Source organism: Capra hircus, chromosome 6 (assembly GCF_001704415.2).
Source record: "Capra hircus breed San Clemente chromosome 6, ASM170441v1, whole genome shotgun sequence".
Classification (NCBI taxonomy): domain Eukaryota; kingdom Metazoa; phylum Chordata; class Mammalia; order Artiodactyla; family Bovidae; genus Capra; species Capra hircus.
Window position 1 is genome coordinate 116,171,571 of NC_030813.1, and position 20,654 is coordinate 116,192,224.

The 20,654-nt window shown below is 65.1% G+C and overlaps 1 protein-coding gene across 2 annotated transcripts; it reads right to left on the reverse strand.

Annotated features, from left to right (window-relative positions):
- Positions 3,411–17,126, reverse strand: MXD4 (MAX dimerization protein 4). Of its 2 annotated transcripts, XR_001918225.1 has the most exons (7): positions 16,921–17,126; positions 16,730–16,829; positions 13,211–13,240; positions 7,767–7,881; positions 6,849–7,011; positions 6,029–6,666; positions 3,411–5,444 (listed from the first exon to the last, which is right to left on the reverse strand). XR_001918225.1 is itself a non-coding variant. In XM_018049826.1 (6 exons), exons 1-6 carry the CDS (start codon positions 16,982–16,984, stop codon positions 6,509–6,511), a joined length of 630 nt encoding a protein of 209 aa, XP_017905315.1. In that variant the 5' UTR covers positions 16,985–17,126; the 3' UTR covers positions 3,411–6,508. The 2 variants fall into 2 exon arrangements, 1 of the variants encoding a protein (XP_017905315.1); XM_018049826.1 differs by having other exon boundaries at positions 3,411–6,666.

The window sequence follows — 20,654 nt, forward strand, 5'->3', positions numbered from 1 at the left end:
TACAGATTAACACGTCAATGAGCAAGGCTGGGGCCCTGGTCATCACTACGCCAGCATCAAATGGCCCTAAGGTGGCTTGTTCGATAACGCCCTAGTCTAATGTGACATTGGCGGGACAGAAGTCTCTCCGGATAACTTTTCTTAATATTTTTTAAGAAGAAAAGGAATAATGTTCCAGGGCAGATACCATGAATTTTAATTTGGACTTGAACCTATTTATTAATTCTTTTTTGAATTAAGTAGAAGAGTTTGTTCTACTTTTTTATCTCACACACACACACACACACACACACACACACACGCCCCCGGCGGCGAGGGGAGACCTGAAAGACTCCCCGCCCAGCCGTGGGGATGGGGCGGGGAGAGGCGCTGGGCCGCCTTACCCGGAGGAAGTGGAGGCTTTGGAGGCAGAGATTGAGGGAGAGCAAGAGAAAGCAGCAGAACTGGAGATGGGGGGGGGGGGGATGCAACGCTGGGGGAGGGTTTGGGTCCTACGATGGGAGGAACTTGGGGATATTTATAGACTGGGAGGAGGAACTCAAGAGGAGACTGAAGCAAAGACACAGAAAGAAAAGGGCTGCTCTGTAGAAAGATCCCTGGGAAACTGGAGGGTGAGACCCCAGCACGCTGATCTGAACTAGAACCCCACTGTTCTGAGTGACTCCTGAGTCGTTCCCTGGGCCCACAAATCCCCCACATAACTTCGAACTGCTGACCTTAGTCATTTGCTTGAAAGATGTTCCTGGCGCCAAAAAAACATTAAAATATAAAGTAAAAATCACAATGGTATTAGTCCACTGAGTACAAATGAAAATACTATAGGTTTAACTATTCAGACTAAAGAGTTTTCCTTGGAAACATTAGGGCATTTCCGTACTTGAGGTTGCATTGGAATTTATGAAAGCGAGCGTGCTACACTTACTTCCAGGACAAGCTTTCTTTCCTCCCAATCAAAACCATCTGGGGTTTTAAGGGAACTGAACTGAGGGAGTCAAAGAGAAGGGCATGGCAACCCACTCCAGTATTCTTGCCTGGACAATGGCCGTGGACAGCAGAGCCTGGTGGGCTCCATACAGTCCACGGGGTGGCAGAGAGTCAGACACCGCCGAGTGACAAGCACACAGCACAGGGAGGCAAAAGGTAAAGGGGACCGGGAACGACTCTTCCTGATAAAGTCTGAGACCCGGCTGGACTAAACAGACCAAAACGAAGTTTGTTGTTTCCTTCCTTCCAATGAGAATCTTATTTTTTTTTTCCTATTGATATTAAAATGTGTTTTGGGTTTCGGACAACTTCTCAGAGGCGTCAGACTGCAGTCTGACGTTGAAGGTGGTCTCTTCTCAGATGTAGCTTTCTGTGATGGTGGCGGGACTCCACCCTCCGAGTGGGAAGTGACACACAGTGTGCGAAGCTCCGTCCTGCAGTCACAAAAGTGACAGATGGCAAGAGACAGAGGCAGGGGGTGTCCCATGCAGAGAGCGAGCCGGACGGCCAGAGGACACGGGTCCAGAGGAGTGTCCACATCCAGCCGAACAAAAGCTGGCTCTCGTTCCTCCTCTCCTGCTCCTTCCGGCCAGAACACCATCCGCGTGCCCTACGCTGTGGGGCTGGGGGCGGGTGGGAGGAGAGCCAGCTTGTTTACCATCACTGACAATCACGTGACCCGGGAAAACTCAGTCCTCAAACTCCCGAGTGGGTGGGGGTGAGGCGCTGACCAAGATGACCCCCGGCCGGAGCTGCTGGAGGTGGGGCTGGGGCACCGGGGGCCTGGAGGGGGGTTGGGGTCCGGTAAAGAGCATCAGGACAGGCCGAGGAGGCAACGAGGAAGGAGTGGGCGAGAGCCACTGCAGACTAAATGGGCAAGAGATCCCGCCAGGGCTAGTGCCCTGCAGGCCTGCCTGGCAAGGCGCTGGGCAAGGAGAGAAGTGACCAGCCTGAGCAACCAGCTTAGACGAGCACCGAGCTGGGCGGCCAAATCGCGGCCTTAAAAACTGACAGGAAGATCGAGCTTCGAACAGAGGGGAGCGCGGAGGGACAGAGCGGGACCGGGGTGGGCTCCGGAGGGACAGAGCGGGGCCGGGGTGGGCTCGGGCTGAGCCGAAGGCACAGGAATGGATGGGGAGAAGGCAGGCAGCTGGGTTTAATCCTGGAGGCAACGGGGCAGAAAAACCACCGGAGGCTGTTCTGGCCGCCAAGGAGAGCATGGGCAGGTGGCCCGCCTGGGTGTGGGGTGAGGGGGCCTGGCTATAAACTCAAGGCATCCGGTGGTGGAGGCTTCCCAGAGGGCTAGGGTCAGGTCACAGGGCACCACCTTCCGGCAGGTGACCCGAGGAAGGCAGGCACCCTGCCTGAGACGGGGCTTCCTGTGACACAGGCCGGGGGAGGACCTCAGCACTAATCACCTGAAGCATTCATGCCCTCAGTAAAAGGTGGAAGGCCTTCCTGGTGGTCCTGTGGTTAGGACCACACTTCCCATTCCGGGGGAGCGGGTTCAGTCTCTAGTTGGGGAACTAAGATCCTACATGCTGTGTGGCTCAGCCAAAAAAATTAAGAATTTTTTTTTAAAAGTGGTAGTGATTTAAACTCAATAGTAACAGTTGGAGTTCAGATATCCGCATTCTCATTCAAGCCCAAGTGCTGGTGGCTCAAGGCCCCAGCTGTGTTCCTGGCAGGGTTCTCTTCTCTACTAGAGGTGCCCCCAGGGACTTGCCCAGTACAAGAGGCCGGAGTACTGCTTTCTGCTGGGGGACGGAGGAGGAACTCAGAGTCCCCAGGGGTCCCTCCAAATCCCCTCCCGCAGGCGCCCCTCACCTGCCCGCAGACCTCAGGGAGCCACCTCACTGGGCTGCGGCCAGCCGGGATCGCAGGCCGGTTCCCAGGAAAGCCCCACCCCAGCTCTCCACCCCTGGGGGGGGGCTCTTCCTCCTGGGGTGCCTCTGCTGGGGCCTCACACCCCCACCTGCACAACAGGGCGTTCTGGAGACACCGAGGCCAGGTCCCGGGGCTTCTCCCAGAGCTGCCCTGAGCCAGTGGCCGCCATGCACGAAGGGCACATGACAGGGCGGCGGCTGAGGCGCGCTCAGCTGGCCGGCCCGGGATGCCCTGAGGGCCCCCCTGTCCCGGGGCAGTGCCCCAGCCCCAGGGGCCGAGTCTGAGGCTGGCAGCAAGACCTCCCACCTGGCAAACAGGCCCAGGACGGCAGGGGGATGGCTTCCACCTCAGCCCCACCTTCGCCTCCAGGGGACGTCCACTGGTCCCAGAGGCCGGCTCCTGGGAAGGGGAGGCCCGTGGTCTGCAGGGTCCCCCAGAAAGCCGAGGCCCCGATACGGTGGTGAGCACCGCCGAGGCCGCCCAGGGGACTGAGGAGGGAAGCCCAACACGGGGGTGGAAAGAACGGGAAGACAGAGAGGTGAGGTATAAAAATCTGTATTTATGTTACAAAGACAGAACGGCACAGCACAGTCCCTCCCGGTGAACAGGCTGGGAGGGCGGCCCTCTCTTTCCAGCGAGGATCTTGTTACATGCCCACTCGGCCAGCACCAGGCCCCCTGGGCGGCATCCCCTGATCCCCTACTCTGGCGCGGAACCTGCCCTGTGTCCAAGACATGGCTGGGTAGGTGTGGGGTCAGAGTCCTGCATGCACGCAGTGGGGGGGCCCGGGTGAGCTGGCCCCGAAGAGACGGGGGTGGGCAAGTGGGGGAAGCCTGCCTCACCCAGCACATGGGGTTGCCCGGAGCCCCACAGGAGACGGGGGCCTTCAAGACCGAACCAGGCAGGCGCACAGCCCCGTCGCCAGGGAAGCGAGCTGGGCACCACGCTTTGAGACCCGCCCTGCATGGGGACGGCCAGGGACGCACCGGTGGGGGGGGGGGGCTTCCTACGGCCTCCCCAGCCAGTGGAGCCTGGGACGAGGCGCGGGGGCTGCCTCACGCCGTGAGGGGGTGCACCCAAACCCGAGCCCAGGCTTCCAGGATCTCAGACACCAAGAGCCACGTGGGCATGAGGGCAAACGGAGGAAGGGTGCAGGCAAGCCCCACCCCGGGCCCTGTTCTGGTCCCAGTTGCTTTCTACAGACCCCAAGACACTCAGGTTTGCTCTTAATGACCCTGTGGCCCCCCTGGCCACCAGTGCAGGAGGCCAGGGAGGGGAGGGCACGTGAGCAGCTCCAGCACAGACCCTCACTGGCATCTGCCGGTGGCGAGGAGTGACATTTGGGGCCCCAGCATACCTGGGTGGCCAGTGAGGCCAACCCGCCCACCCCCCCGTCCTTGGGGGAACCATGGCCTGCAAAGTCACAGGCTGAGCGTCTCCCGGCCAGGAAGGTCAGCTGAGGCCACAATGGTCACCTGGGGAGAACTCTGCCAGCCAGAGCAGAGCACCTCCGGGGGTAGCGGGTGAGGATGGGGGTGGCGGGAGAGCTGGTGCTCCAGAATTCAGAACACAGAGCTCCCCAGGGGCCTGCAGGTGCATGTCCTAAGGAAGGCTCTTAACTGTGGGCGATCCTGCCCTGCTCCGAGGGTGTGGGGTCCTTGCGAGGACGCTCAGTGGATGAGCTCAGGCAGATGGGAAGCCCCCCTGGCCACGCTGGGCCCGAGAGGAGCGGAAGGAGGCGCCAACAGCACAGCTTGCCTTGCAACTGCCACGACATGGAGCAGTGCCCCAGCCGCCTGCACGGCCCCGCCTCGAGCCTGCTCCCCACCACCCTCCCAGGCCCCTGGGGGGCAGGTTCTGCGCCAGAGTTGTCTCCTAGGACCCCTTTGTGCCTCAGCAGGCCACCCTCCTGGGGTAGACCAAGTTCCCCACCCCCTCCCCGCCGCAATCTGGAAATTGGCTACAACGCACAAGACAGAGGGGCAGACAGTACTGTGAGTCGGCCCACAGCCCCCCACCCAAATATTGCTGTGTGCTCCCCGGGGACGACGCCTTGGGGACAAAAGGCCAGGAGAAGCCTCCTAATGCCCAGGCCTGTCCACGCAGGGTGAACGCTTGTCTTCAGAAGCTGCCAGTGTCTGACATCCGGAGTCCTTGCTCAGGGTGGGGAGAAGGGAGGCTTCAAGCTGGGTACAGGAAGGAACCTACTTTTCGGGTTAGCGGCGCCCCCCCACCCCAGACCCTAGGAGGTCAGACTGCGCAGCGGGGGAGGGGGGTCAGGAGGACCACAGGTCACAGCCCCTCCCGCTGGGAGACAGAACAGTACCCTGCCGCCGCACAGCCCCCAGGCCAACCTGGCCAGGCAGTCTCGCTCCTAGGGGGCTTGGCTGCAGGGAGAGGGCCAGGAGGGCACCTGGGGGCGTCCCGTGAGCCACGCGGGAGATGCTGGTGGTGGCGGTCGGGGTGGGGCCAGACACGGGGCACAAGGCACACTTGGACGACGGTGACAGACGGACGAGTCCCTGAGACGCTGGGTCGCTCCCACCCCTCAGCAAACAAGGACGCGATAACGGCTAGGAAAATAGAGTAGAAAAAATCTCGTACAGGAAATAGGCGGCACACAGCGACAGCGGCCAAGTCAGCAGAGCGCTTTCTCTTTAAAAGTGTTTCTCCTTCGTTTTGGGGGAAAAGCTTCTCTCCCGGGAGCCCTGTTCTGGGCCCCTGAGAAACGCAGCGACATTTTGCTTGGTGGTGTTTTAAAGTCAGGTGAGAGAGCCTCTGAGGACCCAGTGGTTTCGACTCCCAGCCCCCGCTGGGAGGAGTGCCTGCCCTGTGCAGTCTGGGCAGGTGGGCTGGGGGTGGGAGGGGGGACCAGGCACAGGCCAGGGGCTGGCATTTGCCCAACTGACCCCTGAAGGCCCCAGGACGTGTGCCCTCTGGGTCCAGTGACCACCTGTGTCTGCATGTATGCATGTGTGTGCGAGCAGGCGTGTGTGCCTAGGTGCGTGCGTGTGCACATTTGAGGGTCCTAAGAACAGAGCAGAAGCCGCCCAAATCAGGGTGGGGTAGCCTGGCAGCCCCCCCGGAAGCCCAGCCCTGGCTCCTGACGCCTGCAGGTGCAAAGGCTGCCGCCCACCCACGGTCCCAGGGTGCTCACCCGAGTCCCGCCCTTCACGGATCCCTCCGTCCACGCCTCAGGAGCCTACGTGGACCAACAGACAGATGGACGGATGGACGAAGAGCCACGCTTCCTTCCTCGGTCCACTCCTTTCTGCTGGGATCCGGGGTTGGGGTCCGAGCTCCCCGTGGTGGTCATTAAGCCCCTCACACGGCGCCCGCCGAGGTTTGCAGCAATGACATTTAATACTTCTGGAATGATTGGGCATCTGAGAACACGCGGTGGGCGGCTACGCTGCACTCCCGGATGTGGGAGCTGGGCCCCGCCTCCCGAAGGGGTCCCTGCCCGGGTGGGAGGAGCGGGCGGCGCGGCGGGCCCTGACCGGCAGGCGGGCAGCCCGGGCGGCGGCGGAGCTTCCAGAATGGCACAGCAGTGGGCCCGTGGAGAGGCTTCAAGGACCAGAGGGTCGATGCGCTCGGCCGGGCGGGCGGGCGGGCCGAGGAGCGGGGAGGGCAGCGCCTACGAGAGGCCAGGGCGGCCGGGCCGCCTGCAGGGGGGCCCGAAGCTGCCGTGGCTGCAGCCGCCGCCCCGCAGGCTGTAGTGGTCGTCCACATCACTGCTGCTGCCCACACTGTCCAGCTCGCCGGGGCCAAACTCCATGCCCTCGACGTCCACTTCTGCGGAGAACGGACGGGGCGGGTCAGCGCCGGGCCCACGAAGGGCCCTCCACTGTCCCTGACCCTCGGGGCACCCGGCCTAGCTTCCTCATCCCGTCCCGGGGGCCACACCTCGAGTAAGTGCCGCCCCCACCCCGCAGCTGCCAGCCGGCCAGCCCCCCAGCCCCCCAGCCCAGGCCCACCTTGCTCCGAGTCGTCGGTGGAGACGACGGAGCCCGTGCTGTCGGTGCGCACGCGCTCCAGGCTCTGCGCCGACAGCTGCTCCAAGCGCCGCTTCAGGAAGCGGTGCTCCCGCTGCAGCTGCTCCTTGATGCTCAGCGCCCGCCGGTCCTGCTCCTCCAGTTTCTGGGGGGGCGGGGCCGAGCTATGAGCCTGGGGGTGGGGGGTGTGCCCCAGGGCAGCCAGCCTGGGCAGACCCAAAGGCCTGATGCACGCCTCCTCACCGCCCCCAGCCCCCAGCCCCCAGCCCCCCAGCCCCAGCCCTTTGCTCTGCGTCTGCTGACCACCTCTAGAAGGCCCACGGCCACCAGCCAGCTTGACCAAACCAAGTCACGAGCGGGCCTGGAGCACTCGAACTCAGACGACACCCTGCCTGCACAATCTGGCGGCCGCATGCCTGCCTGCCCTCTGCACACCTCCCAGGGCACAGAGCCGCGGCCTCTCCGTGAGGGCCCCGGGGCACCAGCTGAGTCCCCTCGAGACCCTGCATGGAGGAGCTCACACCCACACCATCGGGGGCCCCTGCGGAAGGACTGAACTCACCCACCTCAAGGTCCCCCATCTTAAGGCGTGCAGTCTTAAGGCCTCGAGGGCCAGCCCCTGGCAACGTCTCACTCAGTCCACACCCCAATGCCAGCTCCTGGAGACCAACCCCTATGCCTGCCAGAGCCTCTTCCCACGCCAGGGCCTTAGGGGGCAATCTATAGCCCACCCCCCAACCCACGCCCCACAGAACCCAACCTGCACCCGCCACGGCTGAGCTCCTCACCCACCAGAGACCACGAGCCCCCGTGGAGCCCCTGCCGGGCGGCCCACAGCCATCCTCAGGCCCCGGGGCCCCTCCCCAGGGTGGCGGAGCCGCGAGGAGGCACCTTGCTCACCTTGATGTGCATCTTGGCGCGCTTCAGGAGGCTCAGCGTGGTGTGGCGGGTGCTGTCCGGGCCCAGGGGCACCAGCTGCTTGAGCTGCTCCAGGTAGAGCCGAAGTTTGGCTCGTCTGAAAGACCCAAAGACATGACGGGTCAAGCAGAGGCAGCTCGGCCCATGGGGCAGGTCAGCGGAACAGACTGAGGGCTCAGGGGACAAGGAGGGTGGGGGGCTAGCAGATTTCTGCACAGACCTGCTTGCCCAGGGCCGCTTCCGGGTGCCTCTCCCAGCCCAGCTGGCAGCGCCCCCAGCCCCCTGGCACCCACAGCCCACCAGAAGCCCCAGTGGACGGGGGCCAGCACGGCCCTTGGGGCCCCAGTGCTGCCACCAGGCTCCGAGAGCCCCGGCTCCCCTGCTGTCCCCTCGCTCCACGGTGGGGCCCAGAAGCCTCATGGAGACAACTCGGGGGAGAAGCCAGGACGCCCCTGACGAGCTCTCCACCCCCGCCTCGCCAAGCACAGGGTGCTCCCTGGGCACTCTCATCACCATGGCAACGTGAGTCCATCCGCATCGGGGAAGGCCACGGACAAGCCCCACACCCGCGTCCGGGGCCCTTCAGAAACCTCCTCGCCCTAGATGCTGGCCCTGTGTCCACGCAGGTGAACGCAGTCTCCTCACGAAACCCTAAGACCCAACAGCATCTGCCCAGGCTGGGGCCTCGGGCGAGGAGCCATGACCTGGAAGCGCCCTTCTTCCCCAGCTCCTCTCGTCAGGGGCGGGCGGCCAGGCTCACCCTCAAAGCACGCTGATGGCCGGGGCCTCTGCTACGTCCACGTGCCCACTGGAGGCCTTGCAGGCCACCCAAGTGGTTTTCAAACCAAGCTGCCCGCTCAGCCGACACTCTCAGGAGAGGGACGAGGGCAGGTATGCCCTACCCCAGCCAGGCCCTGCCGCCCCGCTGCCCCGCCATCGTCAGACCCAGCACACACGACCCCCTCCTCGGGCGCCAACCCTGGCAGCTCCACCTTTCAACGCCCTCGTTCCAAAGCCAGTCTCCCTCAGACTCTGGAAGGAAAGTGGGCCACGATGGCCACGTCCCTTGGACAGAGAGGGGCCCCAAAGTGCAGAGACAGAGGGCACAGGAGTCCCCCCCACCATCGTGATAACAGCCCCACCTCATGGGGGGAGGGCTGACCCAGCTGCCAGGGCCAGTCATCCACGTCCACACATCACCGTCCTGCAGACCAGCCCCTTGCCAGCTGGCACCCCAGCCCCAGGCAGCAGGGCCTAAAGTTCCCCAGGTGAACTCGAGCTTGACCTTAGAAAGAACATCCAGAACACGGGACTGAGGCTGAGCTCAGTCCCCAGGCCACCCGGAGCAGGGCCGTGGGCACCGGAGCTGTGAGAGGGGCCCACAGCAGGCCTACAGCCCGACAGCCTCAGGCCCCAGTGAACAGCTTCACGCACAAGCACGACTTTGTGAGACCCCTGGGGCCTCCTGACCTGCCACCTGCAGCCAGCTCACGAGTGGGGCTCCCCGTCCACTCAGGCAAATGGCCATGCTTACAATCCACCATCTGAGTACACACGCAGTACGTCATCTTTTGTGGAAAACCAGAAGGTGCAAATCCAAAGGAAAAAAAGTGAATGAAAAGGACCCCCCATGTTCTGCCACCCAGAGGCAACCACGTCATCGGAGGGTACTCCACGTTTCCGTGCCACGAGCAGAGCGGGCGTGTCAGCAGACAGAGCAGCCTGTGACAAGCGACCCAAGAAACAGCCGAAAAATAGAGCGGTAACCGCACACGAGACTCCACAGGACAGAGAGGAGAGTGGGAAGCGCGCGTCTCCACGTGGCGTGGCTTTGTGTGTCCTTTTCTATCCTCCAGGTTCTCTGTGCTAAAAAGCCACATGTTACTTTTACAATCAAGGAAAGACACATTTGTACAAGGGAGAAAAAACACAGGTGAAAGACAAGTAACAGCAGGAGAATATCTGCAGTGCACACACAAGACAAGCAGTTAGTGTTGGTGACGTCTTCAGCTCGCACACGTCAACGACAAAAAGAGGAGCACCTTTGCGCAAAAGCAGGCAGGCGGCACACTCAGGCAAGTTGCAGGGCGTGAACGGCTGACCTAACAAAACCGACACCGCCTCACCGCGGCCTATAAAGGACTCGCCCAGGAGGTGCTGATGTGGGCTGACGTAGAAAAGGCGTGACTCGCTGTTGGGCTCCCCAGAGGGCACTCACGGCCTCCTTGGTGAGGTGGCAGTTCTGAAGGGCCACCAAGGCGGCTCAACCCTCAACCAGCATTTCTAGGTCCAGAATTTGGCCCCATGAATCCATCTCCACCTCCATACCCACAAGACCCGACCCAACCCTGCAGCAGTACCGTCTGCGCTTCCTGGAGAGCCATCACGAAGCACCCCGTGGGCGCCCAGGACACAGGCAGACTGCACGCGGGCGTCGGGGACAAAGTCGAGTTACGAAATAGCGGGTGGAGGTTCCGCTCCCATCCCGAGGGCCACGTGAGAGAGGGCGGCAGGCTCGGCACCCAGCTGCCCAGGATGCTGCCCCTGGGGTGGGGCATGGGGGCTGGGGGTCCATGCTTGCCCACGACGTCCACGAACAGAGTTCTTTAGAAGTCAGAAAAAAGTCAAGAGACAAGGAGAAGCCGCTGGCTACAGCCATGCCATGCTCAACTCAGGATGAACTGTCCAGCCAGCCCCCAGACAGGGAGCATCCAGCTGGGCCACAGGGCCAGCAGTGGGGCCCTGGGCAGGCCCCAGTGTCTATCCCTGTGGGCAGCGGGCCTCCCCCCACCTCTCGGAGCCAGAGGGATGTGCCAAGGAGCCGGGCAGCACTGGGGTAGGCCCAGCCCGCCTCAGGAGCTGCTCCAGAGCCAGGCCCTCCGCCAGCGCGCTGCGGCTGCACCTGGCTCTGAACATCCGCCGCTTCCTGCAGGAACCCAGTGTGGACCGGCAGGCAGACCCGCACGACTGCTTACTGCTAATGGCAGCTCCTGCCCATAGCTCAGCCCCCGACACAGGCCCTACCAGCTTGTCTCTGAAAGCCCCGCTCTTCGCCAGGTGCCCCGGGCCCGAGGGACAGGGTGGCCGCCCTCTGAAGTGCCCCAGACCTGGCTCCAGTGCAGAGGCGACATGGACAGTGACCCTCAGACCCTCGGGGCCTGAGACGGGGGACAAGCAGCCCGCTCTCCCTGTCTCCCTATACTGACTGCTGTGAGGGGGCAGAAGGCCTGGTGGGGCTGCACCAGGCAGACGGGGGCAGCTGCCCTGCAGACCTCCCATGCAGGGACCCACGCGTAGGAGCCAAATAACTACACCCACGCTAGGGAGACAGAGGTGAGCAGGGCTCCACCCAGGGCCCCAGGCTGGCCTTTCGGGTGGGGACTGCCCCACTGTGGGGTATCGAGGACCCCCTCTCCCCTACAAAAGCGAAAGCCTGGAGCTGAGCCACTGCGGCCCAGTCACCGGGGTCAGAAGCCGAGCTCTGGCCCTGGAAGGTTGGCTGGACCTGCTGTCTCTGGGGAGGGGACAGAGGAGGAGCAGGGCAGACTGGGTGGGCTAGAGGGGCCGCTGGCTCAGAAGTCTGGGAAGCGGAAGCCCACTGGCCCAAGGTGGCACACCTCCAGGGAAGCCAGCATCCAGGGAAGATGACCCCCAGATGCTTCCTGCCTTCCCGGGGACAACAGGCGGCCCTTCCTGTGGCCAGCAGCCAAGCGCATCCGGCACCAGCCCCAGGCAGCCACGGGCCGAGCCACAGCTGAGGTCCCCCACACAGTCCCCCGCTCTAGGACCCTGGGCTCCTCAGAGCTGACCACGCCTGCCTTCGGGCCAGCCAGGAACAGAGGCCCCTGCGCTGGGCTGGGCAGGGGGGCACACGAAGACCCCAGGCTGCCCACCACCCCACCCCTGTCTCAAAAGGGCCCCCAAGGGCCCAGCCTCAGGCCTGGCTCTGGGAGAAGGAGGCTGAAGCCAAGGCCAGGGTCAAGGGGTGGCTGCAGGGGTCAAAGGCCAGCCCTCGTCCGCCTCCTCCTCCGGCTGCCATGTCGTTGCTCACCCTCCTCCGTCGTCATCCCCCTCTGTCTGTGCTGAGGGGCTGTTCTCCAGGTACCACCCCAGGAAGCCTTCCCCAGGGCACCCCCGACCCCACGGGCCCAGGCTCCAGGCCCCAGTCAAGCCTGGCCGTCTCTTCTGGCTGGGGAGCCACCCGGGGCCAGGCGGGCTCTCTCAGGAACCCCCCAAATGCACAGGAGCGATCCAGGAAGCGCAGCTCCTCCAGAGAACACGGTGTCCTGTCCCCACTCAGCGCCTGCCCAGCAGAGGCTCCAATCCCAGGGGGCGGAAGCTGGTGCTGCTGTGGGCGTAGGCGTGGGGGTGGGGACACACGGAGAGCCAGCCGAGCTCCAGAGCGAGCTGCGACTGCCCACCTCGCGTGCAGACCCCCAGCCCCACCCCACTCCAGGCCGAGAGAGCAGGGAAGAACCGGCCCGTCCGAAGATGAAAGCAAAGGTCAGGAGAGAGCTACCGCTCACGTCCCCGGGGAGTCCGGGGCTCCTGGACACACGCATGGCTCTCCTGTCGGTCCTGCTGGGGTTGGTCACAAGGACACCTGTCCCAGAGGCCGAGCCTGGCCAGGCCTGCTTCCCCCTGCAGAGGGAGGCCTGCAGCCGGACCGCAGGCCAGGGCCAGCCAGGGAGCGGAGGGCCAGCGTAGGGCACAGGGCCTGGAGTTCATCGGGGCTGGGGAGGCTGCCTCTCTAGGCCACCGTGCTGCCCTCCTCACCACAGGCCCCACGCTCCTCAGAGGAGGACCAGAGCGGGCCCAGCTCTGTGGCCAGCAGGTGGGCATGAAGCAGGCCTCCCCCGGATCCTGCCCAGGGCAGAGCTTCCCACCAGGCCCACGTGGCCAGGCCCTGGCCGCCCACCCCACCGCCAGTGGACAGGACCACTCGGAACTCCTTGGAAGTCAGGCCCCAAGGCGCCCGGGGCCCCCAGACCGACAGGGCCAAACCTTCCTGGTAGGTGGGCAGCATCATAAAGGTTTAAGAAGCTGCTCCCAGAAGGGTTCGCACACCCAAGAAGAGATGGGCTCCTCCTCCAGGGAGCCGGCCCTCACTGACACACAGCACACAGGGCTCCACCCCAAGTCCCTGACCCTCCACACAGACCCCCTGCTTCTGGATCCCGCAGGCTGAGCTCCCAAGGGCAGGAAGGACCTGGAGCCCCAGCTCCGTCATCTGGCTTAGCAGAACCGGGGAGCAGAGCCCAGCCGCCTGCACTCCCCGGACTAGGGCCCGCCCAGCAGTGTGCCGAGCCAGGCCGGGAGGCAAAAGGCAGGGAGAGGGGGTGAGGGGTGGCTGCAACACCCCCGCGGCAGAAGGGGAGGTGGGATGAGCCAGGAGGTTCATGGGGGGGTGAGGCAAGGCCGCTTACCTGTGCTTCTCTAGCTCATTGTGTGAGGACCTGTTTGGAGAAACAGAGACAGAGCTCACTTCACTGCCCACCACCAGGGCGCCGGGGTGCAGGCCCCGCCCGGGGGTCCGGAGACCTTGAAGACGTCACAGGGAGGGTCTGGGCCTCAGGAAGGCGAGGGCTGGGGCAGGCGAGCAGCGGCTGACTGGAAGCTGGGGAAACTCACCCCCGGTGACCAAGAGACAGAGGGGTGCTGCCGTGTCCAGGGTGCCCAGCCAGCAGGAGGGGCTGGGCCCCTTCCAGAGCCGTGGGCCAGGCCAGCGGAGCAGCAGCAGCCGGCCCTGGGACTGACCACCCTCTGTTCCCAAGGCGGCCGGGCACCGAGCCACCTGCGTCTTCAGCTGCCCACTCCCCGAGGCCAGGGGGGCACTGGGAGCCACCTGGGCTGGCACAGAAGGCCAAGTGCTGGCCGGCAGGCACAGAGGCCAAGCCTGGGGACCTATGCACCCTGGCCCAGCATCACCAGCCAGGGCACCGCCCCACCCCATCCGGCTCACAGAACCGTAGGCTCACAGCTCGCCATTCCCAGAGGGATGCCCGGCGAGCAGAGTGGTCCTGGGCCAGGGGGTATCAGCCCAGAAGGCAGCCTCTGAGACATGAGTGCTTCTGGGCTGGTGGGGAGACTGAGGCCAGCCCTCTGCTTTCCTGCAGGGCTGAGGCCTGGGAGGACCGGAATCTCTGGGGCCAGCGGCCCCCTCTGCTGCCCAAACCCTGCTGCCTTAGGATGGAAGCACAGAGTCTAAGCACCAGAGAGGGCAGGGCCGTGGTAATGCCCTGCGGGACGCAGGCAGTGCAACCAAGCTCCCGGATTCAGGCCACCCTCTGCGTCCAGGCAGGAAGGCGGCAGGCCAGCTGGGGCCCTGAGGCTCCCCAGGCAGCTTCACGAGTGGGCAGAGGACCCAGGCCACCTCGGAGCCCAACCAGATGGGCCCCGGGCCCACGCCCCGCTCTCTCCCGGAGCCCCGCCACCTCTGCCCACCCACCCTCACCCTCCTGCTTCGGGAGCCCGGGGTCAGGTGTCTCCCATCCCAACCCCATGGGCTCACCCGTCCGGCCTGTCCCTGCCACCTGCCACGGCTCAGGGTCCCAGCACAGCCCCGCGGGCCCAAGGCCTCCTCTCCTCCCACCCGGGCAGCTGGCTCCCAGGCCGCCCTGTGGAGCCTCAGAACCTCCACGTTCCAGGGCCTCGAGGGCTTCGCTGATCACATGGGCTGGGCAGGGCGCCTCCGAACCTCTGCCAGGGCTGGCGGGCGGGGGCACAGCCGTCAGGCTCCTTGCTGGCCTGGACGGCAGCCCGGCGCTGCGGATTTGTGGGTCTGCTCACTCGTAAGGGGTGTGAGGGGCGGCCAGTGTCCTTCGGCGAGGGGCCTGGTGGCCTGACCCTCACGGACGGAGGCAGCGCTGCTCGGGCAGCCTGGGCACACAGAGGGGGCCAAAGCCCTCCTGAAGCTCTCCCCTCGTCCCCGACGCTTGCAGAGCCCTGTGGGGAGATTGTCACTTGGGTCCCAGGATCACAGTGGCCTGGGGAGGGGAGGGACTGCCTGCCTAGGGCCCTGCTAGGTGGGTCCTTGCTATCACCACTGGCTCCTCCCTTTAACCCCTGGAAGGAAGCACTCTTGTGCCCACCTCCCTATAGGACTGGATCCCTGACCAGGGGCCAGCTCCTGTGCCCTCCTGCTGAACTAATGCCCCTTCCAGTAGCCCCAGCAATGGTGGGGGTCACCGTATCCCCCCTCCACGCACTGCCCTTCTGCTCCACCTCCCAGGCCTCATCCTGGTCCCCTCTGTGCCCACCCCTTCCCCCACCTAAGGAGGGCACAGGCCTTGCACGCGTGCAGCTGCCCCGCCAGGTCAGGCCGTTGCATCCTGTGCCCTGAGCCACCCTGGCCGCTGGTCTGGGCTGCCCGATGCCCTGCTGGGCCAGGACAGCCAGGCGGGGCGTCCTGGGAGCCCTGGGGTGACTAAAGCACGGGGCTCCCCGAGAGGGGCAGCAGGGCGGCGCACCCTGCCTCAGAAGGCCCTCTGGGTCACTCCCGAGTGCCCTCGAGGTCTCCACCCCAGCAGAGTGCTGGGGGCAGAGGGCCCACCTCGGAACAGGAGCCCTAGAGACGGGAGGGTGGCCCTAGCAAATGGTTCAATCTCCTGTGCCGCCCTCTCCTCGGCTCCAGAGATAAAAATAACATCTCCTTCATGGGGCTGGGTGGCCGTTAACCAGCACGTGCAGGAGAGCCCTAGCTATGCTCTTGGTTACTGGCTTTGGGTATCCGAGCCAGAGGACTGAAAAGTCACCGCCCAAAGTTTTCCATGGGTGGCAGGGCGCTTGGGACAGTGGGAACCAACAGCGGGGGCCTAGCTGGCTCACCGAAGAGCCCTGAGGCGCTGCTGCCCCTCCACCCGCACACGCCCTGCCCCAAAGTCCCCAGGAGGGCACCCGGGGCTGGGACGCAGAAGCATGTGCAGCTAGAACAGATGGAGACCTCGCCGCTCTCTTGCCAGGCCCAGGGCGCCAGGACGTCACAGGAGATGGGTCCCTGTGCCAGCCTTTCTGTTTCCCAAGAACGAGCAGGCCACAGGAATGAGCCGCACCCTCTGCCAAGAGGCCCCCAAGCCCCCTGGAAGTGCAGCTCCCAACCTGGCGACATGGGCCAGAACCGACATGGGCCGCTGGGCACCGCCAGGTGTGCTGCGGCCCCCAGGGCAGCCAGAGAGTGGAGTCCCCCAGGGGGCCCTAGCTGAGGGTTCCTTTCCCCACCCAGACGCGTGCACCCGGGCTTTCGGGCTTCCTCGGCCTGGGTCCCAGGCCAGCCTGCAGTACACCAGCCTGCAGCCTCTCCCGGCCCCTTAGGAAAAGGGCCTCTGACCCAAAAGACAGGGACCCCGGCACAGATCGCTGGAGTTTCACTTGGGTCAGGAGGCTGGGTGGGAGCGGTGGCCACCGTGTGAGGTACCGGGGGCCCGGGGCAGGGCCTCCAGCCTGCAGACCCCGGGGACCTGGGGGCACTTGGCCCAGCACCCGGGCTCTGCTCTCAGCGGACATGCAGCCCACCGGCCCGCGGCGGGCAGAGGTCAGGGCCAACGGCCCCACGCTGCTTCCGCACCGAACCTCAGTTTCCCCAGACCCAGGGGGCGCCGGCCTGCGCCCCTGACAACTTTCTTCCCGCGCCGTGAAGTCCAGAACAAGCCTGGGGAGGAGAGCCGCCCCGGGAGGAGACCCTGGGCGACGGGCGCTGTACGCGTGGCACTGTTTACGCGAGAGGCCGAGGAGGCGCGGCCCGCGGGGAAGATGGCGACGGGGCGGGCGCGGCCGGCCGGGCGGGGCTGCGGCGGCCCGGGCGCCTCCTCCTCCAGGCCGGCCACCGGGCCGCGCGAGCTAGGGTCGGGCCCGGGGTGGGGAGCGCGCTCCAGGGCGGGCGAGGGGCGTAAAGCCCCGCGGCCCGGGCCGAGGAGGGGGACGCCGCGCGCGCGAGCAGGGGGCGGTACCTGTTGTTCGGGGCCTTGCGCACCAGGCCGGCCGCCTTTGTTTTCTTCCTGGCGAAGTCGCCGTCGAAGGGCAGCACCGACGCGTAGCCGTGCTCGGCCTCTGCGGACAGACGGCGCGGTCAGCGGGCCCCCGGTCCCGGCCCCGCCCGCCCGCCCGCGGTCCGGCCGCACAAAGGGGCGCGGGGCTCTACCTCGGTCCCTGCGCTCCAGGTACTCGGCCGCCTCCAGCAGGATCAGCAGGGAGTTCAGCTCCATCCTCCCGCCTGCCCGCCCCCCGCGTGCGCGCTTCGGGACGGCGGCGGCCGCTGCCCGGCCGGCTCCGCTCGCCGCCCGCCCCGCGCGCCCGGCGGCCCCACTTCCCCAGACGCCCGCGGACTCCCCGAGCGCTCGGCCGCCACCCCTTCGCCTCGCGGCCCTCAAATTGACACATAAGGGCGAGCGGCGGCCGGCGCAGCAAATGGGAGCCTGCGCTCGGGCGGCGGGGGCGGGCCCTGGGCCCGGCCGGGGCCAATGGGAGCCGGCCGCAAGCCTCGGGCGGGGCCGAGAATGTTGACAGCTGCGAGGCTCCGCTCGGATAGGCCCGCCGCGGTAGTAACAATTTAGAAGCCCAAGCTTAGCAACAGCACGTGGGGGCCCGGCCCCCGCGCCCGCTGATTGGAGGCCAGCGTGCATGTTAAGTAGGCGCCTCGCGCCTATTGGCCCAGAGCGGGCCATGTAAAGTAGGGCCGGCGGAGCCAATGGTCGGCCGCGGGGCGCGCGGCCAATGAGGGCGCCGCGGTCGGACGCGTTGCCGAGAGGAAGCGGAGCGCGGCTGGGCCGCCCTCCGTCCGGTCCCCGCACGAGTGTCCGATGGGGCTCGGGGAGCGATCCGGACACCCCGCCGGTCCGCCAGTCCGCTGGTCCGCGTCCTCTGCGCAGGAACCTGTCGCCCCGAGCCTGCTGCCGCACTGGTTTCGCGGAAGTTCGGGTCCTCGCGGTGTCCTCGGGGGTCTTCCTTGAAGCTGCAAAACAACGACAACCCTCCCCGCCAGACACAGCGTGACCCCGGGAAAGGCTTGGGCTTGGAGGAGGGGCATAGACGGTCTGAGCCTAACGGTCAGGCTTTCCTGAGGATCTCAGTGGGGAAACTGAGGCCCACGGCAGGAGGGGTCCCTCAGAGCCGCCCAGTGGACCCTAGGGCGGAAGGAAGAATCTGAGAAAAAGGGGGTAACGCTCTGCCGCCACAGTCTAGACGGGCCCCCATGAGTAGAGGACTTCGTGATCACGTCTGGCCCAAAGGGTGGGGACATTCCTAGAGGCTAGCGCTTGTCCCCTCTGGCCACGGAAGCGCTTTCTAGGGAAGAAAATTGCTTTGCCTGGGAGGGGAGCTCTCATCGAGCACCCAGCTGGCTGGCGGGTGGCCCTAATGACCCCTAACTCTAAGCTGGCCCACAGAAGCAGAACTGGCAGCCTGGGGGTGGGGGCAGCCCCAGATGGGCCTCATTCTCACTTGATTTTTCCCTCTCAGAGGTTATTGAGATTGTTGGCTTGGGAGCTCCTGCAAGCGGGGCCCTCGGGCTGGAGAGTGGGGTATAAATGACTGGATTCCCCAGTGCTGCTGCCAACGAAAGAGAGCAAACACTAAAACTCAAGCACGTGCAGTCCCAGGACCTAGTGACTGTATGTATGCATTTCCTTGGGCTTCCACATCCCCAGTTTACAGGCAGAAAGACTGGGAATCCTGAGGACTTGCCAGGGTCTCCCAGCATTCCCAACAGAATGATTAGTGCTGCCAGACATGTGACCCAGGGCTGGTGACACAGGAGCATGGGGACCAAACCACCTCCAGACCCAGCGCAACTTGATCTGAGAGAGGGGGTTAAGAAGGTGTGCCTACCCCCACCCCACCCCAGCGAGGAACTTGGAAACTGGCATTAGACAGCCCTGCGTGGACATTAAAACAGCACTTCCAGGGAATTCCCTGGCATTCCAGAGGTTAGGACTCCTGACTGTCACTGCCTAGGGTCCAGGTGCAGCCCCTGCGCTGAGGATGGAGACCCTGCAAGCTGCGGGCAATGTGAAAACGCAACGCAAAACACTGCCTGGATGTGAGCTCTGGCCCTTCCTGCCCCTGCTCCACAGTCGCCCCAGGGTCAGGGCGGACCCCTAGCAAGCGCAGAGTGCTGGGCCCTCCACTTAGTTTGGGGGGCAGCCAGGGCTGTGCAGGGTAAAGGAGGGCCGGGGTGCATCGCGGGCTCTGGGGGTTGGAGGCGGGACCCCTGGCTTACCGCTCGGTGTTTGCAAGGTCAGGCCACCCCTGGTTATGTGAGGGATGCGCTGCTGGCTGCAGCCCTGAAGCTGCACGTGTGCCGGTGTGACCGCACCTGCTGGGCCCCCACCTCCTTCCTGTTGAGGGGCCTGGGGCGCGCTCTGAGCCACAGTGGCAGCACAGGGGCAGAGATGTGACTGCAGGGCTGCGCGTGGTCCCCACCTTGCGCCACTGACTACATCTAGGCCTTTGGGGGACCCCCACCCTCAGCCACACCCAGGACGGACCACTTCCCCGTGCCCGCGGGGTCCACGCTGCCTGGGCGCCCCGCACAGTGAACGGTGGATGGGGACGTGGGCCGACTGGTGTGGGCAGAGGCGTCGGGGTCCCATTGTGGGGCTGGGGCGGGGGACAGCCCCACAACGCCACGTGTGTTGAGCAGTGGATGGAGGGATGGAGAGAGCCAGCAGGAGAAGTGGTCCCACACGGCCAGACCTGCGGCTGTGAGCAAGTCCAGAGCTCCCCTGGGAGAGTCCGAGGCCGCCAGCTGAGGGTGCTGGGGCAAGGGGGAGGATGGATGGGGTGGCCTTGCCCGGGACCCGTCAGGTGTCTGCACGCAAAGCCTCAATGCGCGCCACCCCCCTGCCCCGTGGAAGGGGCAATGTAGGCACTGAGGGCTGCCCTGGGTCGGTGCTGGCTGGCCCAGGTCCAAGGATGGCAGGGTGCCACCCTGGGACTGTTCCCTAGAGCAGGTCTCCAGCAGGGCCCAGTCACCTCCTCCAGGCAGCCTTCTCTGAGCCCAGGCTGGGCCATCAGCCTCCTGGCCTACCCCATCTCCCACGCCTGGCCAGCTCTCCCTGCCCCTTCTGTGAAGAGACCTAGCCTGTCAGAGTGCGCCCCGCCGAGGCCACACTGGAAGGGAGGAAGCAGGCTTTGGAGGCCTCCTCCCCCTGGGAGTCCAGGCCCCCACCCTTTTCCTTCACTTAGCGTCCAAGACAGGCCTTGGACCATTCCTACCCACCCCAACTCCCCTCCCCTCTCCCAGGCCCCCAGCGGCAACCCCCCAGCCCACATCCCTCTCCCTGCCCCTTCCTCCAAACTCTTTTCCCCCGCTGCTCTTAGGAGAAGCCCAGTTCACCTCAGGGCTCCTAGCCTGGGGGGTTCAGGAAGAGGTTGCGGGGCCTGAGTCCAGGAGGCCTTAGGGGTCTGTTGGGCGGGTTTCGTCCACTACCCCACCCTTGCCTCAGCTTCCCTACCTCTGAAATGAGAACTACACGCCCCTCTCTGGGCACTGGAGGACCTTAGGAGGAGTCCTGCGGGGAAGCTTGTGAAAGGCTGGCGAACTCGCCACCCCCAGGATCCTGCGAGGGAAGGACCCCTCGGGAAGACTGTTTCCTAAGTTCTCCCATGCTGACCGGGCCCCAGCTCCCTTGCCCTGGATCCAGTGTCTAAGGGCGCCTGTCACCCAGCCCTCAGCCAGCACACACACTGGGGACATGCCTGTGGCTCTCAGAAGAGCGTCAGGAAGCACTGCCCCAGGAGGAGACCGTGTGTGCGGCCCTTCCCCCTCCAGAACCCTCTCACACCGCCAGGGTGGCCAGGCCCTGTCCTGCCTTCGCTCTCGCCCCCTCGGTCACTGGGTTGGAGTCCTGCTGCCCCCAGTGTCCCCAGGCCCAG

Excerpts from the sequence above, each read along its gene's own strand:
- MXD4 (XM_018049826.1), bottom strand. The coding sequence starts at position 16,984 with ATGGAGCTGAACTCCCTGCTGATCCTGCTGGAGGCGGCCGAGTACCTG. Across the intron at positions 13,241-16,729 it reads CGCAAGGCCCCGAACAACAG|GTCCTCACACAATGAGCTAG; the intron begins GTACCGCCCCCT and ends TTCTCCAAACAG. Across the intron at positions 6,667-6,848 it reads CACCGACGACTCGGAGCAAG|AAGTGGACGTCGAGGGCATG; the intron begins GTGGGCCTGGGC and ends CGTTCTCCGCAG.